The following is a 22,311-nucleotide window of genomic DNA, read 5'->3' as shown; positions in this document are numbered from 1 at the left end:
ATATATATATATATATATATATATATATATATATATATATATATATATAAAACACCTGACAAGGAAATTTATCTAATCAAAATTGTTAAATAGTCCCTTTCAGTTTATATTTAAAAAAAATCCTGCCAGCATGAAGCATATGTTTTGAGTTTGTGTGAGAAGGTGTCAGTTTAGCTTCTTACACGGGTTTAGTTTGGGTTACTTCTCTGTTTCTGCTGTGTTTTGTTTTCCTCATTTCACTCGCATAGAAGGAGTGAGAGGAGTATATCTAGATATGCATATACAGTGCCAACTGGACCATGCTTTCTAGACACTAAACCAGACATTGGGGCAAAGAACTGATAGCACGAGTGCACCATCTATTGGAAGATTTCTATACTACAAGCTCAAGCACTACATCCCATACATTAAAAGTAATAAGACCGCAGAACTTTAATGAGATCATCGGGTCAGTTTTTTTTTTCTGCACAAGTAGTGACAGGTATTAAGTACAAACGTACTGTAGGTCATTTTTGTTACTCTGCACAAAACAGATTTATTTTGAAATAACACACTGAGACTTGGAAGTACTTCTAGGGTTAGGGTGGTCATCAGTGGTCAGATTTTAAGTCTGATGTCTTACATTACTTGTTTAAATGTCATGCTTTATTTTAGAATGTTTCACAAAGCGAACAGATGAAAGTTAACAAAATATTTAATAGTTTAATTATTTTGATATGATTCATTGCAGCTAATTTTGTTAAATAAGCGTGGTTTGGACTCTGGGGGTGGGAGGTTGATATTGCTCTCTGCTGAAACACCTCTGGTGTTTTCTCAGTGATATGATATCACAGATGCTTCATGGAACTATTTTATTTACTGATTTGTGGTGTGATCATTACTAGTCTGTCTGTCATTAATGGAATCCAAACCCTCAGTGATCAGACAGTGATCTGAGTTATTTGAAACAAACAAATGTTATCTGATTAATGACACAAAGTCACACATAAAGCAGGCTGGTAAAAGTAAATGAATTTTTTTGACAGCAGTAGGCAATCTGACTTTTCTTTTTGCTGCTTATAAGATTTCCACAACAGTAGAGAGGATTTGGACTGTTCCTCCCCACAAAGCCTTTCAGATTATTAAATTTCCTTAATGTTTTGATTGTACATGCATCAAGCTACAGCATTTTAGGTGAGTGGAAGTTCAGCACTCTGACTTGGCCATTAGAAACATATTTTTTCCTCTTTTTCAACCTCTGTTGTTGATTTGCACTTGGGGTCATTGTCTTGATTCGTTAGCCTCTTTTAAACATCAGGATGGCTGCAGTAGCTGAAGCCATGTCGTCTCATATCTGCACACTGTGTTTACATTAGTGATGACAATAAAGTTTACTTTGACTTCAGACTGATGCGTTGTTTCTTCAGTGACTGCCGAGTGTCCAGGTCCTTAGGTAGTTAAGCAAACAATGGTGCCACCACCACTGTGCTCAAAGCTTGCCTAAAGTTTTGTAAGTGTAAGTGTTTTTGTTTTGATTTTTTTGGCTTGAAACATTATGTTGTGAACAAGGACTTCATAGAAATGTAACATTTTGCGGAATCTCTGTCACATTCCTTCTATTCTTCAGTCATGTTGACTGAAACATGGTTCAAACAAATCTGTTTTCCTTGAAAAAGGCATTTTATTTAGTAACTGGAGTTTGTAGTTAATGCTTTTATGCACAGGGAAGGACATCGCCACAAAACCACACTTTCAGGCACATCTCATTAAATGGAACATCATCAGTGGATCATCAGTGGACAGGTTTTGGAGATATAACCCATTCTTCAAGCCTCCACTGTGAGTAATGACTGTGTTTAAAAAAGACACAAAAAGTACACCTTCCTGGTTAATTTCTTTAAAGGAAACTAATTTTGCATAGAAATAATTTAATTAGTACTTCATTCAGCACTTCTACTCTAAAAATGTCTAGAAAAGAGACATATTTCTAAAAATCTAGTGCACTTGTTAATACTGTATCAAAATCTACTAAGACTGAATTTATATTTAAAGCACATGATGAATAAATGCACCATTAAAAACCTTCTGTGTATTTATGTGGTAACATTTTACACATGCTTGTCTTATTGAAGGAATAGTATTGTAAATGAAGCTGCAGTTTGTCAAAGCTGTTAATGTTAAATGTGTTATATTAAAGGCCAAATTGTTTAAATATATTTTGTCTGGTTTTCTTATCGTACTACTAAGACAACAATGAAGACAAATCAAATGCAACATAATTTCACATGTAAGAAATAATCCTGCAGGTTTGAATCCAGTCTGGGGTTGAAATTGTATGTTCTCCTCTGACTTCCTCCAATATAGATTTAGATATAGATACAAACCCAAACTGGATTTGTGTTCAGAATTGAACCAGTAACCTTTCACATGTATAAACCAGAACACTATGGAACCGCCTGAGATGGTTACTTGGTGAGTCTAAAATGACCATGGATGTAAATGGTTGTCTCACTCCATTAACACTGCGACAGACTGGTGACCTCTGTGGGTGCACCCTGCCTCTTGCCCTATGACAGCTTGGATAGGCTCCAGCCCTCCTGTGACCCCAAATTGGATTAGTGGGAGACAACGGGTGAGTGGAATAAATAAACCATTTAACTGAGGTATAGATAAAATACAAAATTGCTTAAACAATATAACCAAATATTTATTTAAGTACAATATATATGAGTTAAAGTATATTTTTACTCAAATAATTTAGTTAAAATGTGGAATTTAATAAATTTGCATTAACTGAAAAGCATTAAGCTCAATTGACTAGAAAAATAAAAATGCATCTGGATTTAGATGATTTTTTTGTGTACACACATATTGATGTATTGAAATATCTTGATTTAAAAAATGTTCTTATTGTACTTCATAACATGTTATGCATAATATTATGCATAATATTATGCATAATATTGCATATGAACATTCTACTAGTGATATAACTTAAGAGAAGTGTAAACAATGATGTGCACATTAAAGATATTTACTTATTAGAATTATATTGATGCTACTGAGGAAAAAGTGCACTTGTTAATAATAAATCTGAATGTATTTTGTGACAATATTAATATATATATATATTAAAGTACGATTTTAGTATATCATCGTAGAATAAGACATTTAAGGAGTAATCAGTGCAAAAAATCTTTTATTGCAAAATTATGACAGCAAAGCACACCTGCCATTTTTGATTTGATTCTATAGTCTGCTTGGAGTGCAGTAAAGATGACAGTGGTCAAACCCAGGAGTTGCCAATTCATTTTCGCAAGGGGCCACGAGAGCACCAATGTAGTTATAAACAGATTTTAAAAAAGAACTAATGTTGACCAGAACTAAGTCCAGCTTATTGATTGGGCCCTCCACAACAATCCCATTTTCTCATAAGGCCACTTGGGAAAATCCATTGCCCAACCCAGTCAAAACAAATGTTTGTGTCGATAGCTTGTCTCCTTCAAAGGGCACTATGTACACTGTCCACGCAACATGCTGCCCCCTTGTGGACAAAACTTAGAACAACAACATTGAATCCCATCATGCTTTGCCGTACCCGCCGACCCGAACACCTCCAATGCGAAGCTAACAGGCGTTAGCTACCGGGAGCGGACATGTTGTACCGACCCTTTCTTTAATAAACATCGCTGTAAGCGGGGAACCGGGAATTTAAGGGAAGGCTCGGAGCGTCTGGCAATCATGGATGCCGTCAACGCCTTTAACCACGAGGTAAGTGGCTGTCGCTGAGTGTCTGAACTCCCCTAGTGTGGTGCTGCTGATCATGGAGCTGCTGCTGTTGCACTGGAGTTAGCCTAGCTGGTCGAAGCAGTGGGCCTGCTCGGTGAGTTAACTGGACATCTTATTCGGCTTAAGTGTTGCGCTTGTTTGGCACCCCTGAAGTAAACGAATGCCACTGGAAGGAATAGTTGGATTTTCGGCCACCCACTAAGCTTACACAGTAATATCCAGTCAGTAGCGTTTCCAGTGACTGCCGCTTTGCTAGCTTGTGGGAGTAAGTTGTGGTTACCAACACAATGCAAATGAGAACGCGCAACCACAGGTAGAAAGATCAATACAGCAATAGCTTGTTACCATACTGTACACAAACAGACTGAATGTTCATTACAGCCTCGTTAATGTTAAAACCAGTGCTCGGTAAGAAGATGCTAGGCCAAGTTACTACAAGGCCTGACTAAAGGCGGTTGATGTTGTTAGGAGTCCAGTCAAAACACTAGTCAAGCCATGTTTTGGTGTTTCTGCCTGCACCCGCGAATTTGACTCACCACAGAGACTGAGGGGCAGAAAGACATTTCTTGTCGCATCTTAACACGCTTGTTCAGATCATGTTTCTTGTACCATATCTGAGCTCTCGTGGTTGTGAACAGCCCACGATGCTTCTTGAGCGATATCGTCCAGTTTCAATTGTAGTTTCTGTCTCACATCCAAGCAGAGAAAGTAGTGGCTGACAATGAATGCACATCACTATTTGATACATATAGATACGCACACACGTGTGACTCATATTCGAATACAATCTTAACCTTGTTGTCAAAGGTGTATAGATGTCTAAATTACATTTTCTCCAGATCCTCTCCATCTTGTCTATTTTATTCTGAATAAACATTTCGCATGCTAAAAAGCACACACTGTCACAAAGCTGTATGTTGTAGCTAATGTGAGTTATGTTGCAAACCATTCAAAAAGGCCAACTGCACCTTGGCAGAGTTGAGGAACAGCTGAAATTTTGTTTTGATGTGAATTATAGTGGGAAATACAATACTGCATGATTCTTTGAAGTGTTTTTATTTATGAAAACAAAATGGAAATATGCCTGATTTTTGCCCATTCATTTTCATCATAGTGGTCCTGGTGTTTTGTGAATTCACCGTACCCATTTATTTATGCGGTTTCCTTTTTCAGTATGACTAAATAAACTCAAGTTACCCTGAGCCATGCTGTAGCATCGATCAACAGTTACAGCAGATGGGTTAAAAAAGATCCTCATTAATCTTTATGAGTCTGTATAAACTGGGATATTCATTGCTTGGATACCACCTGGTCTGCATCTATCATTTAATGCAATTATAACGTGAATGCAGTAAAGACCCAAATGTGGCTGTTTGATATGGGATGAGGAGTAGTGATGAAATAGAAGTGATCAGCACCACCCTGGACACTCCTCCAGCGTCGTGACTCTCCATCTCACAGAATGATTATCTTCTATGTCTAGTTATTCTCATTGATGGACTCCAAACCCCCAATATCTCGGGCAAAGATGATCTCCATCACCAAATCTGCCATCAAAGCAATGAAAGTAAGAATACGACATTAGAATGATTCTTGTATATTTATTTAATTTGTTATGTTTGGGGTCTATAATATAACGGCATGCTCATTTGCTCCTCTCTTCCTCAGCTTTACAAACATGTGGTCCAGATTGTGGAAAAGTTTATAAAAAAGGTGAGCCGAGTCTGTTTTCATTAAAGTTTGCAGACTGTGTCTCTTCACTAAATACCAATGAACTCTGCTGTTTTCTTCCTCTTTTCCCTCCAGTGTAAGCCTGAGTATAAGGTAGCAGGCTTATATGTGGTGGATTCCATTGTTAGGCAGTCCAGACACCAGTTTGGACCTGACAAGGATGTGTTTGGACCAAGGTTCACCAAAAACATTACAGGAACTTTTGAGAACCTCTGCCTTTGCCCCGTGGAAGACAGGGTAAGAGAAGAGACCTGGTGACAATTTAATTGCACTGCAAATTAACCCGAGTATTTGCCGCGTCTCAGTGTTTCCCACAGATTTACGTTCTCCTTGTGGTGGGTGGTGCAGGCATATGGGCGCGTGTGTGCAGGAGCAAAAAACTGGTAGCATATGCACACTTTCCCAAACAAATTATTCAGTATACACTACTCCTGTGCAGTAGTCCCAGTGAGCTTGGCATTGCAGCACATCAACCAGTTCTACCCCTGCTGCAGGTTCTGGTTTAAGGAATCCTGTCCCCAGCTAGAGATATAGGAGCTGGAGTTTGCCCAGGAGGCAAGTGAATGATGATGGTGTGAGTCTATCGTCAATCCCAGGGTTGATGGTTTGACCCACAGCTCCTTCACTTCATATGTCGAAGCATCCTTGGGCAAGATACCGAACCCCAAATTGCCTGTAACATATCCATCAGACTGTGATTGTGTGTGATAGATAGAAAGCATTTAAAGCACTGCATGATTGTGGCTTCTAGTAGAGAGCCACTCTGAGTACTTAAAGTGGAAAAGGGCTGTATAACTTCCTATCCATGATGACTGGAACTACCACAGTTGTGACTTAGAAAGCCCTTTTTTTTTTCTTCAATCTATAACTGATCTTGAGATGTGATTGTTCTCTTGGCAGGATAAAAGACTAAAGATGTTAATAATAAAATGAGTTGCCAGTTATAGTTTGGTGGTGGTGGGGGGGAAGGGGGGTTGTAAGTATATTTGGATTACCTGCCTGCCCAAGTTAAATCTGTTCATAGGTAGCGCTGCATTGTAATGATAAATGTCCTGTGCTAAATATTTTCATTTATAGAGTAAAATTGTGCGGGTGTTGAACCTGTGGCAGAAGAATGGGGTGTTCAAGATTGAAGTTATTCAGCCCCTCTTGGACATGGCAGCTGGCTCTGGCAGTGGTGCTGCACCCAACACAGGCGCAGATGAGCCAGGTAATTTTTGAGGTTGTGCATTGCTTTATTAATATAATATTAATATGTTGATGTATGATGTTGGCATTTGAAAACAAACGTTCTCTCTTCTGGCAGGTTCTCCTCCACCTCCAGCCAAAGAGCCAGTTACAGTGGTAACGGCAAACTCCACCATGATACCTGCTGCTCAGCTGCACAACTCTGATGCCTTTGCTGCCGTGGCACAGCTCTTCCAGTCCTCACAGGGTCAGCAGGTATGTTTTTACTAATGCGGACTGGCATTAGATTGTTGCCTTATTCACTTTCTTGTATTTTTGTTACTTCTTAAGCATCTTTCACATCTTTATTACTGACTCTTCTTTCACTCTGTTTTGGGCATCTAGCTCCAACAGATCCTGCAGAACTTTCAGCAGCACCCAGTGAAGCCAGAGACCAACACCCAGCCTTCACCGCAGATTATTCAACCACAGGCCCCAAATGTTTCTGCTGGACTGGGCATGGTCGCGCCACAACCTCCCCTTCCCTCCCAGCCCGCCCAACTAACCCAGCCTGCCCAGCAGAAGACGGCCTTTGACAAGGTGACAATGCATTCTTGTATTTGCATGATGTTCTTTATTTTATTTTATTTTCTTTACCGTCAGGCAAGAAGGTAAAGATGCCCACCTAAAACCTTTTCAAATTTATATCATAGGTGCATCTGCTAGAAGGCTGAAGGGTATCACACGGTATAGCACAGTAAAGGAAAAGTAAGGCTGAAGAAGCGTTGCCACATGAAGAAAACATCATTATTTGTGTGTTTCTCTCGCAGAAATTGCTGGACCGTTTTGATTATGATGATGAACCAGAAGTTGGAGAAGAAACAAAGAAGGATGAAATCTCCTCTCAGCCCCCCTTGTAAGCTTCTTAATTTATTTTATATGCTGCAGTCTGTGATACCAGAAAGCAGAAAGCTTTGATGAAAATGTATTTTTTTAACAAAATAAAAGCTGTGGAGCTGATAGTGTATTTTTATCATCGCAGTATGCAGCAGCCTCCAGCCTTTCCACAGCACATGGATCACTTTAAACCACAGATTAATATACCACAGGACATCTCACAGCAGGTAAAAAGAACAAGACTTTTAAATGAAAAAGAGCTTCTTCTTTATTGACAAATCTTAACATCTCATTTTGTAGCTTGATTTAACAATAGGATTACATAATACTACGGCTTATTATAAATGCACATACAACTGTTTACAGTATATGCTCTCTATCTGAAATAAAACGGAGAACTGAGTTTGTTACTGAGAAACTGATTTGAGGGATCGTGTTATATGTTTTTCTTCCCCTCAGGTTCCTCTTCCTCCTAATGGGCAGCTCCAGGTCCACGGTTTACCACCAGGACAGAGCTTTCCTGCTGTGATGCCTCCTATGGGCCACATGCTGTCAGGGATGTCCCTCTCTGGTTCTTCTGGGCCTCCAGGCTTCCCTGGGGTTTACCATCACCAGAATGCAGCCCAGCAACAACAGGTAGGCAAACAGTAGCATAAAGATGTCACAATAAATTGTAGTTGGGCATAAAATTGTAGCAAATTGAGAAAAATGTCAGAAAATTAAATTCTGATGTTTTGAAATTGTTTTGTTTTTTGGTCTTCTGTAACTTTGACTTGCACAGAGATGTAGTTCTGTCGCTGTAACAGATTTTACTCATAATGTATCTTCTCTATACTGTGTCAGGATTTGCCAATGGATGTGGACCATTCATCCATGAGAGATGGCAGACATGGCCGAAGATCACACTCAGGCTCCAGGTAAACGTCTAAAACAGGATGTAATTTTTCAAACTAGGTTTCCTTGTTCACACTGTTATATCTTATTTCCTGTTTATTTTGCCATATGTAGATAATCTTCTTAGTATACACTGTTTAAATATAATGCTTTGAGTTGAAATGTCTTCTCCCCCCGCTCCCCAGATCTCCAAAGCGAAGGAGATCACGGTCCAATTCTCGTACACGTCGATCCAGGCACAGGCGATCCCGCTCACGCTCAAGGGATCGGCGTCATCACTCACCTCGCTCACGCTCGCAGGAGCGCAGAGAGAGAGAGAAGGAGAGAGAGAGACGGCAGAAAGGTCTTCCACCAATTAAGAGCGAGACAGTCAGCAGTAAGTCATCATCTGTTTATTATCGTAAGACTTTCAGTTACATTCTTTAGTTCCTAACTCTTTGCTCTCTTCTCCTGTTTAGTTTGCAGCACTACTCTCTGGGTAGGCCAGCTGGACAAGAGAACACAGCAGCAAGATGTCGCCTGTTTACTCGAGGAGTTTGGGCAGATAGAGTCCATCAATGTAAGTTCTCTCACAGAGATCAGCTTTCAGTTTATCTAACTGTGAGGTCATCCTGCAACCGACACTTTGTTGATTAAATCTTTCAGTCAGCTTGTAGTAAATTTGACTTTATATACTTTCTTGATTTTTATAGAACTTGTTACACAGATAGCTCAAAGCCTCAACTTTGTTATTTGTATTTGATACAGTTTGTGTTAATAAGTGTGATGAAAATGGAGTAAATGCTGACATCAAATTTGCACCAAAGGCTCTACATGTTTAAAAAAAACAAACCCACTAATTACAGGCTCAATAAAGTGGATGAGTATGACTTGTTTTTTGTTTTTAAACACTCGTTTTTTTGTTGTCTTCTCTCTTTAAGATGATCCCTCCACGTGGCTGTGCTTATATTGTTATGATACATAGGCAAGACGCCTTCAGGGCTCTACAGAAGCTCAGCAGGGGAACATTCAAAGTTAACCAGAAAGCCATTAAGGTGAATGAGCAACACTGATTGTTGCTTTGTCATGTATTAGTTTTGTTAGGAAAGGGCAAAACTAATAAGTTGCTTTTACTTATCAGATTGCTTGGGCTTTGAACAAGGGCATAAAGGCTGACTATAAGCAGTACTGGGATGTGGAGCTGGGTGTCACCTACATACCTTGGTCTAAAGTCAGAGAGGACCAGTTAGAGGAGCTTAAAGAAGGAGGAATGCTCGATGTGGACACTTTATCACCAGGTAAAAAAAGAAAAAATGAAGACACTTTATTTTGAATTATTTAGTTTAATTCATTTTTGTTATTTAATTAAAAGATCAAATTACTTTTAGTGTTCTTATGTTTTATTCTGTCTTCTGTGTACCTCATGTTGCTTTTACCAGTTTTATTACATTTGCTCTGCCTTATTATTGGCTTGTCAACTGTAAAGCACTATAAGCTGAACCAATCCCCATGAAAGTTATTATACACATACAGTACGATTTTGTAGGGGTTAAGGAATCATGCTGTTCCTCAGAGATATTGTTTTAATTTAAAAAAAAAAATGCTGTCTTTTCTAGAGTGGAGTGGCACGAGGAAGGCTCTCGACCACCCAGAGGAACTCACTCACAACGGCCGTTCAGAGCAACAGCAGCCTGAGGAGACACAAGCTGTACCTGTACCTGCCCCAAATGCTCCTCCTACACAGGTTAAAAAAAAGCCATATAAACTGTTACCAGTATCGTCATATCCTAGACTTTGAGAGGTGTTGCTTATTGCTAATTTAAAAGAAGCAGATTCTGAATCTTGACGGAGTCAGCTGTGTTTGACTGCTATTGTTGTGGGTATGTAAATGCTGAGTGGACTATGTTGATGAGAAAATTGGAGAATTGGTGTTCGAAAAATAACATAAAAGGTAATCAGTATACACACATGGTTTTATTTCAGTCTGGTCCTTGTACCATAATGTTTTTCCAGAAATGCGTTTTTGCTAAGCTAAAACTACATGTAATGCTACATGGCTAATTAAGTTGTATCTTTACACACTTTATTACTAGCAGCCTGTTGCAGAAACATGAAATAGTATTTTTGTACAAAATGGGTGATTCCCAAAGAGCTGCTAGCTGCATGCTTTGTGATGTGTCCATGAAACATTTGAGGATATTAGACAAGTGGAGAACAGAGGGAGTGGCAGGCCTGGAGATTGACAGAAAGTCAAGTCCTAAAGAAATGGGGAACAAATTTTGCTACTGTTTTTGACCAATGCCAAATTTTATACAAGAACGGGACCGAATGGCAACAGGTCTTACGGACTGATGAAAAGAAAAAAATATTTTCAAACATGTATGTACAGAGGAGGGCAGGAGAGGGGTACCAGCAGTGTGTCTACTCGTAGAGGCTTTGCCATAATTCAGGGCTGCATTTTGGCCAGAGGTGTTAGAGAGCTTGTCCTAATAGACTGAATTATCAACATGCAAAAGTACTGTCAGATTTTTGTCCACCATCTGGAAAGTGTCTGATTGGCAGCAGTTCCATTTTTCAGGATTGCAATGATCCCAAATGCACTGTCAGTGCAGTAAAGGCATACCTGGATAGAAACACAACATGAAACACTGTCTCACACTTCTCTCATTTAAAATCAACTGTAACTTCTAAATGTTCTCAGGTCCCTCCAATGCAGCAGCCAATGGTTGGTGTGGGTTCTCTCCAACCTCCTGTCTTTCCTGGGCCTATAGGCATGCCTCCACCTTCCTTCCCTCCAGGTGTCCCGCTGCCTCCTTTCATCAGACCTGGCTTCAACCCCATGCAAATGCCTCCAGGTAACAATTTCTATTATTTAATCATACTTTTGTTTGTGGTCTTTTTTATACAGTGTCTGCTCTCAGGTTTGTGTTTTTGTTTTCTTCTTTTATATACCCCTCAGCCATAAAAGGCTGATAGAGTATTGTTGTTGGACACCCAAGTTTGTGAATGCGATAACTGGAAAACAAGGCGATTTTCAAATTACTACTTAAAATCTGGGACAAGTTTGAATCTCAGTGACCTTGACAAAAATCTTGTGAATGTGATAACTTGAGAATAAAGCGACATAAGTTTGAAATTGATACCATCAACTAGGAGGCTGAGGGGCAGCACTGGACACTGCCAGTAATAGAAATAAGAAAAGGACAAGAGTCAGTTTTAACTTGTGATTCATTTTATTTAATAATGATGGCAGCTGGGGACTGAGGTATGTAATGATGACAGTTAACCCATTTATTGAGTCATTAAAAAGCTCTTAATCGTTTTGCTTTCATGAGTGAATTGTGACTGAAAGCAAATCATGCAGGACATGATTTTTTTGTGTTCCCATCATGTTGTCAGAAGGAGATCAAAAAGTTCGTAATGATAAAGATTTAAAGGGTAAAACAGAACAAAATCCATGTTTCTTGTATTTTAATATTTATGGGGGATAGTGGATGTTGACTAGTGTTATTTCTCTCTTTTCACATTTACGTTTATCAGAAATACATTTATTCATTTGCTAACTTGCGTGCATGTTATGAATGAGATTTTGGCAGTTTGATTTTGCTGTTTTACTTCAACAAACTGCACAAGTGCACCTTTTCAGATTTTACCCATCCAGCTTAGTCCAAGTCATTTTTAATTGAATCAAACAGGACCCTAACTCCTTTTATTACTCTTCTTCAGGTTTTCCTCTCCCTGGTGCTATGCCTCTTGGTCCCCCTCCTCCTTCTAAAACTGGAGTTGAGGACCCCCCTCTAGACCCAGCAGGTCTGGGAAACCGGAAAAATGACGAGGCCCTCGAGGCTCCCAACATCTTTAATAATCAGATGGGATCTATGGGTCAGTCTGCCTTTCTTACCTATCACAGAAAGTGATGTTTCCCTTCTCCTCTATCCATTCTAAAGAGACTTATGTTTGACCATTAAAGTGTTATTTTCTTGCTAAATAAACATAGAAAAGTGCTAGAAGTCACTTAGTTGTTTTGCAATATAGTACCAAAGATTTTGTAGTTAGTGTTTGTTTAAATATATTGTTTATTTGTAATCATAAGTACATTGTAGTTATATTAATGCTATACTTTGGTTTTCGTCTTTAGTTAACCAGGTAGGCTTGCCTCCAGGTGGACCTCTGGGTGCTCCTCCAGGCGGACATCTAGGTGTTCCTCCAGGTGGACCTTCAGGTGGACCTCCAGGTGCTCCTCTGGTGGGGCCCCAGGGCGGCCATCCCAGCAGCATTCCACCCCCCTCAGGTGGTCTTCTAGGGGCACGGCCTGGTTTGATTCCCCTCCAGCGTCCTCCTGTTCCCCCACCAACACACATGCAGCGTTTCCCACCACCCCATGGCTCAAGGCCACCTCACCCCGGCATGCCCCCCATGCCCCCACAGATGATGCCCAGGGGGCCACACCCTCAAATGATGCAGCACCATGAGCCACCTCCGCCTAAAGGAGCCTTTGGGATGCCCCCGCCGCACAATTTAAGGGCTCCTTTCCCTCATGGGCATGGCCCCCCTCCTCAGGGTCCACCTCCTTTTACCCGACCAGGCGGTCCTCGGAGTCTAGAGGGGCCAGAAGAAATGGATAGCAGACCATTCAGGGGAGACAGGCCTGGTTTCAGGGACAGAGAGCTAGAGAGGGACAGAGACTGGGATCGAGATAGGGAAAGAGGTTTTGGAGGTGGCAGGCGTCCATTTGGCGATGGAGGGAGAGGAGCAGGTGGTGATAAAATGGATGGTAGGGACAGGCTTGGAGGATGGCAGGAAGATGGAGGCGATCACCGGGGTGGAGGATGGGAGAGAGACAGAGACCGAGATCGTGACAGGGATCGCGACCGGGATCGAGAACGAGATCGGGACAGAGACAGGCGGGACTGGAGGGAGAGGCGAAGCAGCCTCGATAGTGACAGGGAACGTGCCAGGGGCGATGATGGAGATAGAGAGCGAGCGAGGGGGGAGGGAACAGAACGAGGAAGTCGTGAGAGAGGCAGAGGAGCCGAGGCAAAAGGAGACAGGCCAAGGCGGTCAGAACGGCGTGAGAGGGCCACACGCTGGGACAAAGATGACCGTTTAGCCGAACTGGAAAACATGGACAGATTTCGGACCCCTAACAGTACAGAGCAACCTTGCGTGACCCCTGAGGTTACCAAGGAAACCAGTAAGGAGCCAGGTGTGGAAGCTTCTGAAAAGAAGCCAGAATCAGAACTTATAGCTCCGCCTCCAGAGGGAACTGCTTCTACAGGAGAAGAGGCACCCTCTGAGCCGGCTCAAAGTGAACCCACAGAAGCAAACGAGGAGGCTGCATAGACTGCTGCGAACCACTGATGGATAGGAACGTGTCTCTGCCATGATAGTCAGTCTGTTCTTGGCAGACTGATTCAAACTAATCAGTTTGTTCGTCACTGACTGACAGTTTCTGGGCAGTAAGTCGAAAATATCTCCCACAAATGTTGTTAAGCTTATGAAAATTGATGTCGTCAGGCTTCACGTGTCAAAATTAGGCCTGTGTTTCAAAACAAGTGAAAATCACTTTGGATAAATGGCCGTAGTTTTTCTCCTTCCTGCAGGTTATAAGAACGGACAGTGTTTGCATGCTCATGTAGCTCTATTTGTTTTTGCTGTAGTTGGTTTGCCAACGAAGGAAACGACTGATTTGTATGACACATTTCTTTTACTTCACGCCCCTAATTTACTGGAAAAAGGATGTTTTCAAAGATGTAAATGGTATTGTTTTAGATTGTTTTTAAATTTGCCAAATTGTCATCATGTCAAACACTGAATAACTTTTCAAGCAACTCCATTATACCTAGGCTTTTTTGTTTGTTTGTTTGTTTGTTTTTTAATTATCTCGTTGCTTTTTTGTGTTCTAAATTCTCATTGCATTTTCACATCCAGGAAGGCACAGGTTTGAAAGGAGTTGTTGTGGCCTTAAAATCTAATTCAGTTACTTGCAGGGCTTGCAATTTAAAAATAAGGAAAAGGAAAAAAAGAAGACAAATGGAAAATACAAACTCCTTGATGTTTGGGTAATATACACTTTGAGTTAGACGTTGGAATAATAACACAGCCCTTCTTTCAGTTATGTCCCCACTTTCTGCCTTTGAATCACATCAGTAAGAATAAAAACAGAGCTTTAGTGCAATAACTGATGATTTTGTGAAATATACCGTATCCTTAAAAAGTCACAGCATAACAGTTTTTTTTAAATATTACCGGTACTTCTAAAGACACGCTAGTACAGGATTTCTTTAAAAAAACAAACATAAAACTTGTTGTTATCGAACTGTATCGTCACAACATCGCTGATCCCAGTGTGTTAGCTCTCAGAATCTTTTATTGTGTTTGGATTTGATTATATGATACAAACCTGTATAACTGGTCATAACCAAGAACCTAAACTATAACAGAGGCAGTATAAATCTATAATAAAATCTGTAAAGTAGATTAAGCTTGATATTGACATGAGGTCAATAAAAGCCCGAGGTTGGCTTTGTTTTGGTAGTCAGAGTGATCTGAACATTCAGAAATTGTCTTGCTTAAATAAAAGTCCTTTGCAAGCAAATCAACGTGTCACCTTGAATAACAGATCATCAAAAGTAGAAACAAAGAAGACGCTACTGGTAAAGTTAAGAATTATACTGCCTGCCAAATTTTGAAAACAATGTTTGCAGCATAAAGTTGTGCAAGTAAAATGCCACTGAAAACGTTATCCCCCCCCCCCCCCCCCCTCCGGTCTAAGACATTCGTACCTAATGTGCGTGTGTGTGTGTGCATTTTGTTTTTTATTTCCTCAGCTAAAGAAAGACTTCCTCAGATTCAGCAGATAAAAATCTTATTTTATTGTTAACTATGCAGAATGTGCAAATATTCAGGCCCAAGCTTAGGTGGATATTGAGCATTTTGATTAACCCTGTGAGGATCAGAAATAACTCATAACTCCTAACACTATGTTTTGCTGGAAAATAACCTAACAAATTTCAGGGGGAGGAAAAATGTAAATAGCTTTAGATTCTTGTGAGCTAGAATGTTTAGGGTTTTTGTTTTTGTTTTTTTTTTGTCCCCTAATTGCTGAGACATGGGAGAACAATTTTTGTAAGCCAAATACTAATAACATAGGGTCCCGGGTTTCTTGCACTTCTCACAAGGATAGATACAAGTTTCTGTGTACGTGGTTGTTTGTCTCTTAGTAGAAGTCCATTTTTGGATCACACACAAGAGTCCTGTTGTGTTTTGGAAGCATTTCCCATCTTTCTCGTCCATCCATCACAGTCATAAATTAGTTTTGACTACATGGAAATACAGAATGAATCCTGTGGCTATTTGCTTTTATGCTCTTTGATAAAACACAGCTTACTAACTAGGTCTCCGTATCACTGTAGACATACTGTATCTGATATTGTTAAAATCACAAGCCCAGATTCAGCAAGCATAATACTTGTTCCCGAACAATTTCACACAAACAGAGACAAAGAGGGTATATCTAACGCGATGAGATGAAGAACATTGCTTGGGACACTGCTGTAAATATGCTTGTATCACTGACGATTTTGAAAGACTCGCAGTAATTTCTGTTAATAATCTGTGATTTCTTTATCTGAGAGAAACGCGTCGACTTGGAAGGAACAACAGAGGCCCTTTGCTTTAACGTTTTTAACTCCTAGTGGTTTGAAAATTGACAGATGTTTCTATGATTTGTTAAAAAAAAGCAGAAGACATGGACATTAAATCTTCAATATTTCAACCATAGGATATTGTTTTTAATAAACTATTTTTGTACCAAATTATTTTTGTGTTCAATTGTTTTTTCTTATGTAGTATGATGTATGATGTTTACTTATGATCCTGCCACAGCACTTGAGGCAGGTTGAGGTGTGTACTTTGAGCCATTGTGGCACCTCGAATCTTTTCATTTTCAGCCATTCTGTTGTAGATTTGTTGCTGTGATTGGGACCATTGTTTTCCTGCATGACTCAATTTTGTTCAAGGTTTAGCTGTAACATAGATGGCCTCACATTTGACTGTGGTACACGGAGGAGTACCACCACATGGTCTGCTTGGTGCCCGCAGTGATAAGGTGCCAGATCATCACTCTTCCATCACAGTGCTTGGCAGTTAGTGCTCCTCTAAGATCATTGCTGATATCTTTCTACAAATTGTCAAAATTTCTGCTTTTGTAGCAGTGTTCACACTAATCAATTTAATTTGATTAGCAGCTTGATTATGATTTTTTTTACTCTCAACTCCTATGGCAGCAGTAAACATATACTCATGAAGTGTGATTTTTTATTTTTTTTATTTTTTTATTGTGGTGGAAGCAAAACGGCAAAAGTAAGAGCGAGTCCTTGACGATGTTTATGTGAAGCTTAGTTTGGATCTTCTTTTGCTGCTGGTTCGGTCAATATTGTTCGGAGAGAGATAAAACTAACAGCTTTAGAATCAGGGCAAAAGGGGCGTAAACACAAAGCGCGGACCCGCCAAAACATCAGAATCAGCGAGCTGTCGGCTTTCAGCCCCGACCGTGTCCGTGCCGTCGGGTGAGAAAGGCGACATCTCACTGATTCTGATCCGCGGTCTGCGCTTTGTGTTTACCTCTTTGTGCAGAAGCCGTGTACCTGCTCTCATTTACTGTTTTAAATGTTTGGTGGTTGTCAAAATTTTGTGAGCTGAGATTCTGGAATTTTGGGCAAAATACATTTATATAAAAAATCGATTCAGGATTTTAATGAATCGATATCACGTTATCCAAGCCAGAATCGATTTTAATCGATGAATCGATTATTAAAACCCACCCCTACTCACAAGGATGAATATGACATTTTTTAAGTACAGGGAACTTTCTCAGATCTACTCTCGAAAAAAATTATATTTCTCACTTATCTGTGTATTTTATATATTTAATTATTTTTATAAAGTCGTTATAGAGATTTTGTTCCGTCTGTCTGATAAGACACTGTCTTAGCGGTGACCAATCAAAATGTGCCCTTTTTAATTTTATTTGATTCTGATTGGTTGATGTAGCATACACCCGCCTATTAGTTATGTAGTATCGCGTAATCGCTTGTCAAAAGCAAGACCACGGCTGGGTGTAGTGTCTGAAACTTCTGCAAAGATGGTGCTGAAAGCTGTTTGCGTTTTGAAGGGAACTAGCGACACTAGTGGGACAGTTTATTTTGAACAGGAGGTAAGACGGGCTATTCTTCTTTGAAGTTGAGAGAAAAAAAACATCCCACAAACTACGCATTTAGCCGTTTAAAAGCGAAACGCTACCGTTATCGCTGACGGCTAAGCTAGCCAAGTTCTGCTCTCTTTAGCTTGTCTAATGGTTAGTTAGCTGTTGGCTTGCTAGCTAGGTACGCGTTACCTTGTGAATGACAGCTCGTGCACAATTGCGTGGGTTTTCTTGCAGTCTGGTCTCATATTCAACGCCACCCCGTTGCTAATTAACCTCAGTTTACTCTGCACTTCAAAGTAGGTTGCTTGTGTAAACCACGCATTTAGCAGGATATATGAAATCACTGGCTTGTCACTATAGCAGTAACCTTTGACCACTAAAGCCTGTGCAGTGGTAATGGTTAAAGGTGTGTTTTTTAAGGGCCGCCCAGGCTGTTTGTATAAGAAAGACGCTTGTTGCGTAAATTTAACGTTTGCAGGGCCAGTATAAAACAGACGGCCAGATGTGGTTTCATTAACCAGGCAAGCACTTCTGCATGTAATGCTTTTGCTGTAACTCCGAAACAGCCGGCAAAATGCTTCGATATTATTGTGATCCGTCAAAACGAGCAAACGCGAATTTGCTCGTTATTTTTTGCCGAGTCATTGCCTGTCCTTGTTTTCGTTGCCTTTCGTTTATTTGGCCTTCTTGATAAGGGTAAAGTGCACGGTGCAACCGTCAAAGACACATGGTCCACTATCAAAGAGACGGACTCATTCACATCAAAGAAGACTTTGTGTGTAAATTACAGTGTATAAGTAATATTTGTAACCAATCATTTGATTTCAGTTCAGTGCATTTTAAAATTTTTAGATCACCAAATCACAACAGTTGCCTTAAGGTGCTTGGAGGTTTTCTAAGAGATTTCCTGCTGTGTAGACGTGATGAATGATCACCTGTCCTTTTCCATAGAAAATGCATTGCACCCTCCAGTAATAACTTTCAGAAAGCATGATTGTGCAGTTTAAACTAACCGTACCATGCCTTAAAACAAACTTATTGAACATTACTGTTGTTGTAGTTCGATTTAATAAGATCTTTTAGGTTTATATTTGAGAGTATGCCTTTTGTAGTATATCTGAAAGGTCTGTTAATTTTTTGGCACCAAATCCTACAGCCCGGTTTTGTTTTTCCTCTCCTTACCTGATTATAAGAAATGATTACTTCCGTTCAACAGCATGAGTGGAAGTAATCTTCATTCAATATTCCTGTCCTTCTAGCCACCTGGCTTAGAGAGCTTCTTTTGTATTTGTGTTTTTGATCTGCTAGAATGACTCAGCCCCTGTGAAGCTGACAGGAGAAATCAAAGGCCTTACCCCTGGTGAGCATGGTTTCCATGTCCATGTTTTTGGAGATAACACAAACGGTAAGTTTCTGTGTGTGAGAGATTCAAATCCAAAGAGACTTGGATTTCTTAATTTTCAGAATTTGATAATGTTACTGCATCACCTAGGTTAGGTAATCTAGACTAAATTTGCAATAGTTCAATATGTTTAATATATATTTTCTTTCCCAGGGTGCATTAGTGCAGGTCCACACTTCAATCCCTACAGCAAGAATCATGCTGGACCTAATGATGCAGAAAGGTGAGTCGAGTCTGAAGAAAAAGTATCAGTATAAAAAGTTAATATATTGCATATCAGTAGTAATGTTACGTCTGACACTGAAGTCCCAAGGCCCGTGTTAAGCAAAGTGGGTGTGTCCAAATGAAACCTTTGTCTAGGCCTGTATTCTTTAGAATATCACGTGGCCACTTGCCTGACTGCCTTGTTATGTGATTCGAGCTGTTAAAAAGACGTGGGAGTTAATTTTTTTTCATGAACTGGATCTGAGGTCATTCTGAGGATCATCACGAAGTTACAAGGAGATTTTATGCACATTATGGATCAACAAAAAGGCCAAAAAAAATATCAGCAGTTAGGGAGGATTTTAACATGATACCTCCCAGTAATAACATATCTTTTCAAATCAATCTCTGAGGTATATATTACATTTACATATTCACTGGTATGTAGCACACATGTATTATCACAACAGAGCTGCTGTACATTGAATGACCAGTAAATGTCAGTACTTTCAAATGAGCTTCTTGTGATTTGCCTTCTGGCGAAGCAATTGGCCAGAAAGATTCAACACATTCACGGGGCTTCATTGCACCATCACTACTTCTCAGCAGTGGCTACAATAAGAGGTAATATAAATGGTTACAAAGGACTGAAAGATTCAGTAGGGTGCTTTAAAAATAAGCTTCAGATCATGTCAAGAGGGACCCTGTTGTGATATGGCTGTGTCATTTTAAGGAAGACCAAAAATAGCCTTGGATTACTTATCATTCAGTTAACTCAAAGTTGCAAATTGTTTGCTTGAATAGATTGATTCTCATATAGAAATGGCCCAGGTGAGTTTGCAGAATTTTGCATGCAGTCTGTGTTAGGTGATGATGCTTAATACTTTCACGTTACACTAGGTTTGACTGTAGCTTTGATTTGCATGTATGTGGAACAAAGGTTAAATGTCACCAGTTTAGGCAACCTGTGATAATTAAAAGTGATGCAGGAAAGTCAGAGAAGGGAACGTACAAACAATATGCTCAGCTGATTTCAAACTGGATAGATTATGTGGAATGAATCCTAACTGTAAGGCCAGCATATGCCATCGTCACACTCTGCAGTGTTGTATCATTAAAACAAAATTCACCACAATAAAAGAGACTTAAGCAATCTTAAGGTGATGTTTGTAAATCTTAAGATTTTTGTAGGTTATATTCCATCCATGAAATATTTATTATTTATACACATGTGGCTCAGAGCGGTAGTGTAGGTGGTACAAACAAACAAAACAAAAACAAAAAAAACTAACAAAAAAACTCTTTGAACTATTACGTTTTATTTATTTACTTATTTTACTTTTTAACTATCTGTCTTTTGACTGGTACTTAATTACTTTGCTGTAGTACAAATGATCATGGGGAAAACCTGCATCAATAGGAAAAGCTGTAAAAAGTATGAAAACAGTTACTATTCCATATTTTCTCCTTCATATTTTCCATATTGACACCCCTGGATAAAAGCAAGGTTGTTTTGTTTTTCCTTTGTAAACAGGCATGTTGGAGACCTGGGGAATGTGACTGCAGGAGCAGATAATGTTGCCAAGATTGACATCACGGACAAAATTATCTCCCTCACAGGTCGTGACTCCATCATTGGAAGAACTATGGTGGTAAGTGAAAAATGACAGTCCTTTGTCACTTTGTTCATTTCCTTTCTGCTTATTTTCATTTCCCTTTTATTCTCATTATATGTGAAAGTGATATATTCCAGATTGCGAGCCTCAAGTTACTGTATGTGGCTTAGCTTTGAGAACTGTTTATGAAAACCTTTTTTGCCCTTTGTATTAGATCCACGAGAAGGCTGATGACCTGGGAAAAGGAGGAAATGAAGAGAGCCTGAAGACCGGTAATGCTGGTGGACGTCTGGCCTGTGGAGTCATTGGAATTACCCAGTAATCAACTTAACAGAACATGAAGCACTGAGTTTAGTTTTGTTTTTCATAGAGCACTTAACAAGACCAATAGAGCTACTTGATGTGACAGTTTGTCCTTTTCAGTTCTCTGTGACTTTTAGTCACCAGTGAAGTAGATGAGCTATGCTTTGTCCTGTTTGTTCCTCATGACAATTGTATGAATGGGGTTATGTTTCCATGTGAGCATCCCAAAGAATTGGTAACGCACAAGTGATGAACAATTGTATACTTAAGGAAAAAAATAAATAGTTCATCTAAGTTGTTTCTTTTTGTGTGTGTGATTGATCTTGTAGTTGAAGGTGGCCCCTTTTTAACGTGTTTGGATCCTCTAAAACATGTAAGGATGAAACACCAGTCAGTTACTGGAAAAGGGCCCCATAGATTTCACTGACATTTTCAATGACTATTTTATGGCTGAAATCTTCCAGTTTTTCTTATGTTAGCTTGTTCAAGAAAAGCAGTGAGAAAGATTAAATATTTAAAGATGATAATTTAGGACTTCAACATTAATACAAACAGCAATGGCCTGTATTTATCAAGCGCTTTACTAGTCCCTAAGGACCCCAAAGTGCTTTACATATCCAGTCATCCACCCACACACATTCACGATGGCAAGCTACATTGTAGCCACAGCCACCCTGGGGCGCACTGACAGAGGCGAGGCTGCCAGACACTGGCGCCACCAGGCCCTCTGACCACCACCAGTAGGCAACAGGTGAAGTGTATGAACCCTGTTACCTGAAATGGTTTTCCAACAGTCTTGAAGTTCCCATCCTGAGCACTTGTTGGCCCTTTTGCCTTAACTCTGCAGTTCATCTCATCCTGAAACCATCTCGACTTGGTTTTGGTCAGGTTACTGTGGAGGCCAGGCCATCTGGCACTCCATCACGCTCCTTCTTGGTCAGATAGCCCTTACACAACCTGGAGGTGTGTTTGGGGTCATTGTCTTGTTGGAAAATAAAAGATGATGTAGGATCCGTGCAGGTGATTTATCTCCAAATATCTCAAAGGCAATGAGAAGTATTTAAAGGTTGGGAAAAGCTGGCTTAATATTGGCTTTAGATGTTTCACTACAATACAGTACAAAACAAAAAATCAGGCAACTT

The 22,311-nt window shown here is 39.9% G+C and overlaps 2 protein-coding genes across 2 annotated transcripts; both read left to right on the top strand.

The window, feature by feature from the left end:
• Positions 1-3,567: 3,567 nt before the first annotated feature.
• Positions 3,568-15,034, top strand: scaf4a (SR-related CTD-associated factor 4a). The gene is made up of 19 exons (XM_026182192.2): positions 3,568-3,750; positions 5,252-5,335; positions 5,437-5,481; positions 5,575-5,736; positions 6,577-6,709; positions 6,806-6,942; positions 7,072-7,266; positions 7,497-7,582; positions 7,709-7,790; positions 8,023-8,199; positions 8,407-8,480; positions 8,643-8,833; positions 8,916-9,016; positions 9,378-9,491; positions 9,578-9,734; positions 10,053-10,180; positions 11,138-11,291; positions 12,163-12,318; positions 12,575-15,034. The coding sequence occupies exons 1-19, from the start codon at positions 3,721-3,723 to the stop codon at positions 13,777-13,779; spliced, it is 3,411 nt and encodes a 1,136-aa protein (XP_026037977.2). The 5' UTR covers positions 3,568-3,720; the 3' UTR covers positions 13,780-15,034.
• Positions 15,035-17,393: 2,359 nt separating this feature from the next.
• Positions 17,394-21,463, top strand: sod1 (superoxide dismutase 1, soluble). Its single transcript, XM_026182739.2, has 5 exons — positions 17,394-17,653; positions 18,953-19,049; positions 19,200-19,269; positions 20,785-20,902; positions 21,081-21,463. Exons 1-5 carry the CDS (start codon positions 17,582-17,584, stop codon positions 21,186-21,188), a joined length of 465 nt encoding a protein of 154 aa, XP_026038524.1. The 5' UTR covers positions 17,394-17,581; the 3' UTR covers positions 21,189-21,463.
• The last annotated feature ends 848 nt before the right edge of the window (positions 21,464-22,311 follow it).

This window comes from Astatotilapia calliptera, chromosome 10, assembly GCF_964374335.1.
Source record: "Astatotilapia calliptera chromosome 10, fAstCal68.1, whole genome shotgun sequence".
Classification (NCBI taxonomy): Eukaryota; Metazoa; Chordata; class Actinopteri; order Cichliformes; family Cichlidae; genus Astatotilapia; species Astatotilapia calliptera.
This window is presented reverse-complemented; position numbering and strand designations above follow the sequence as displayed.

What these genes read in the sequence shown, in the direction of transcription:
- scaf4a (XM_026182192.2), top strand. Translation starts at nt 3,721, where the DNA reads ATGGATGCCGTCAACGCCTTTAACCACGAG. An exon ending in CTGCCATCAAAGCAATGAAA is followed by an intron (nt 5,336 to 5,436) that starts GTAAGAATACGA and finishes TCTCTTCCTCAG; the next exon opens with CTTTACAAACATGTGGTCCA. An exon ending in TAAGAGCGAGACAGTCAGCA is followed by an intron (nt 8,834 to 8,915) that starts GTAAGTCATCAT and finishes TCTCCTGTTTAG; the next exon opens with TTTGCAGCACTACTCTCTGG.
- sod1 (XM_026182739.2), top strand. Translation starts at nt 17,582, where the DNA reads ATGGTGCTGAAAGCTGTTTGCGTTTTGAAGGGAACTAGCGACACTAGT. An exon ending in TTTTGGAGATAACACAAACG is followed by an intron (nt 19,050 to 19,199) that starts GTAAGTTTCTGT and finishes TTTCTTTCCCAG; the next exon opens with GGTGCATTAGTGCAGGTCCA. An exon ending in TCATTGGAAGAACTATGGTG is followed by an intron (nt 20,903 to 21,080) that starts GTAAGTGAAAAA and finishes CCTTTGTATTAG; the next exon opens with ATCCACGAGAAGGCTGATGA.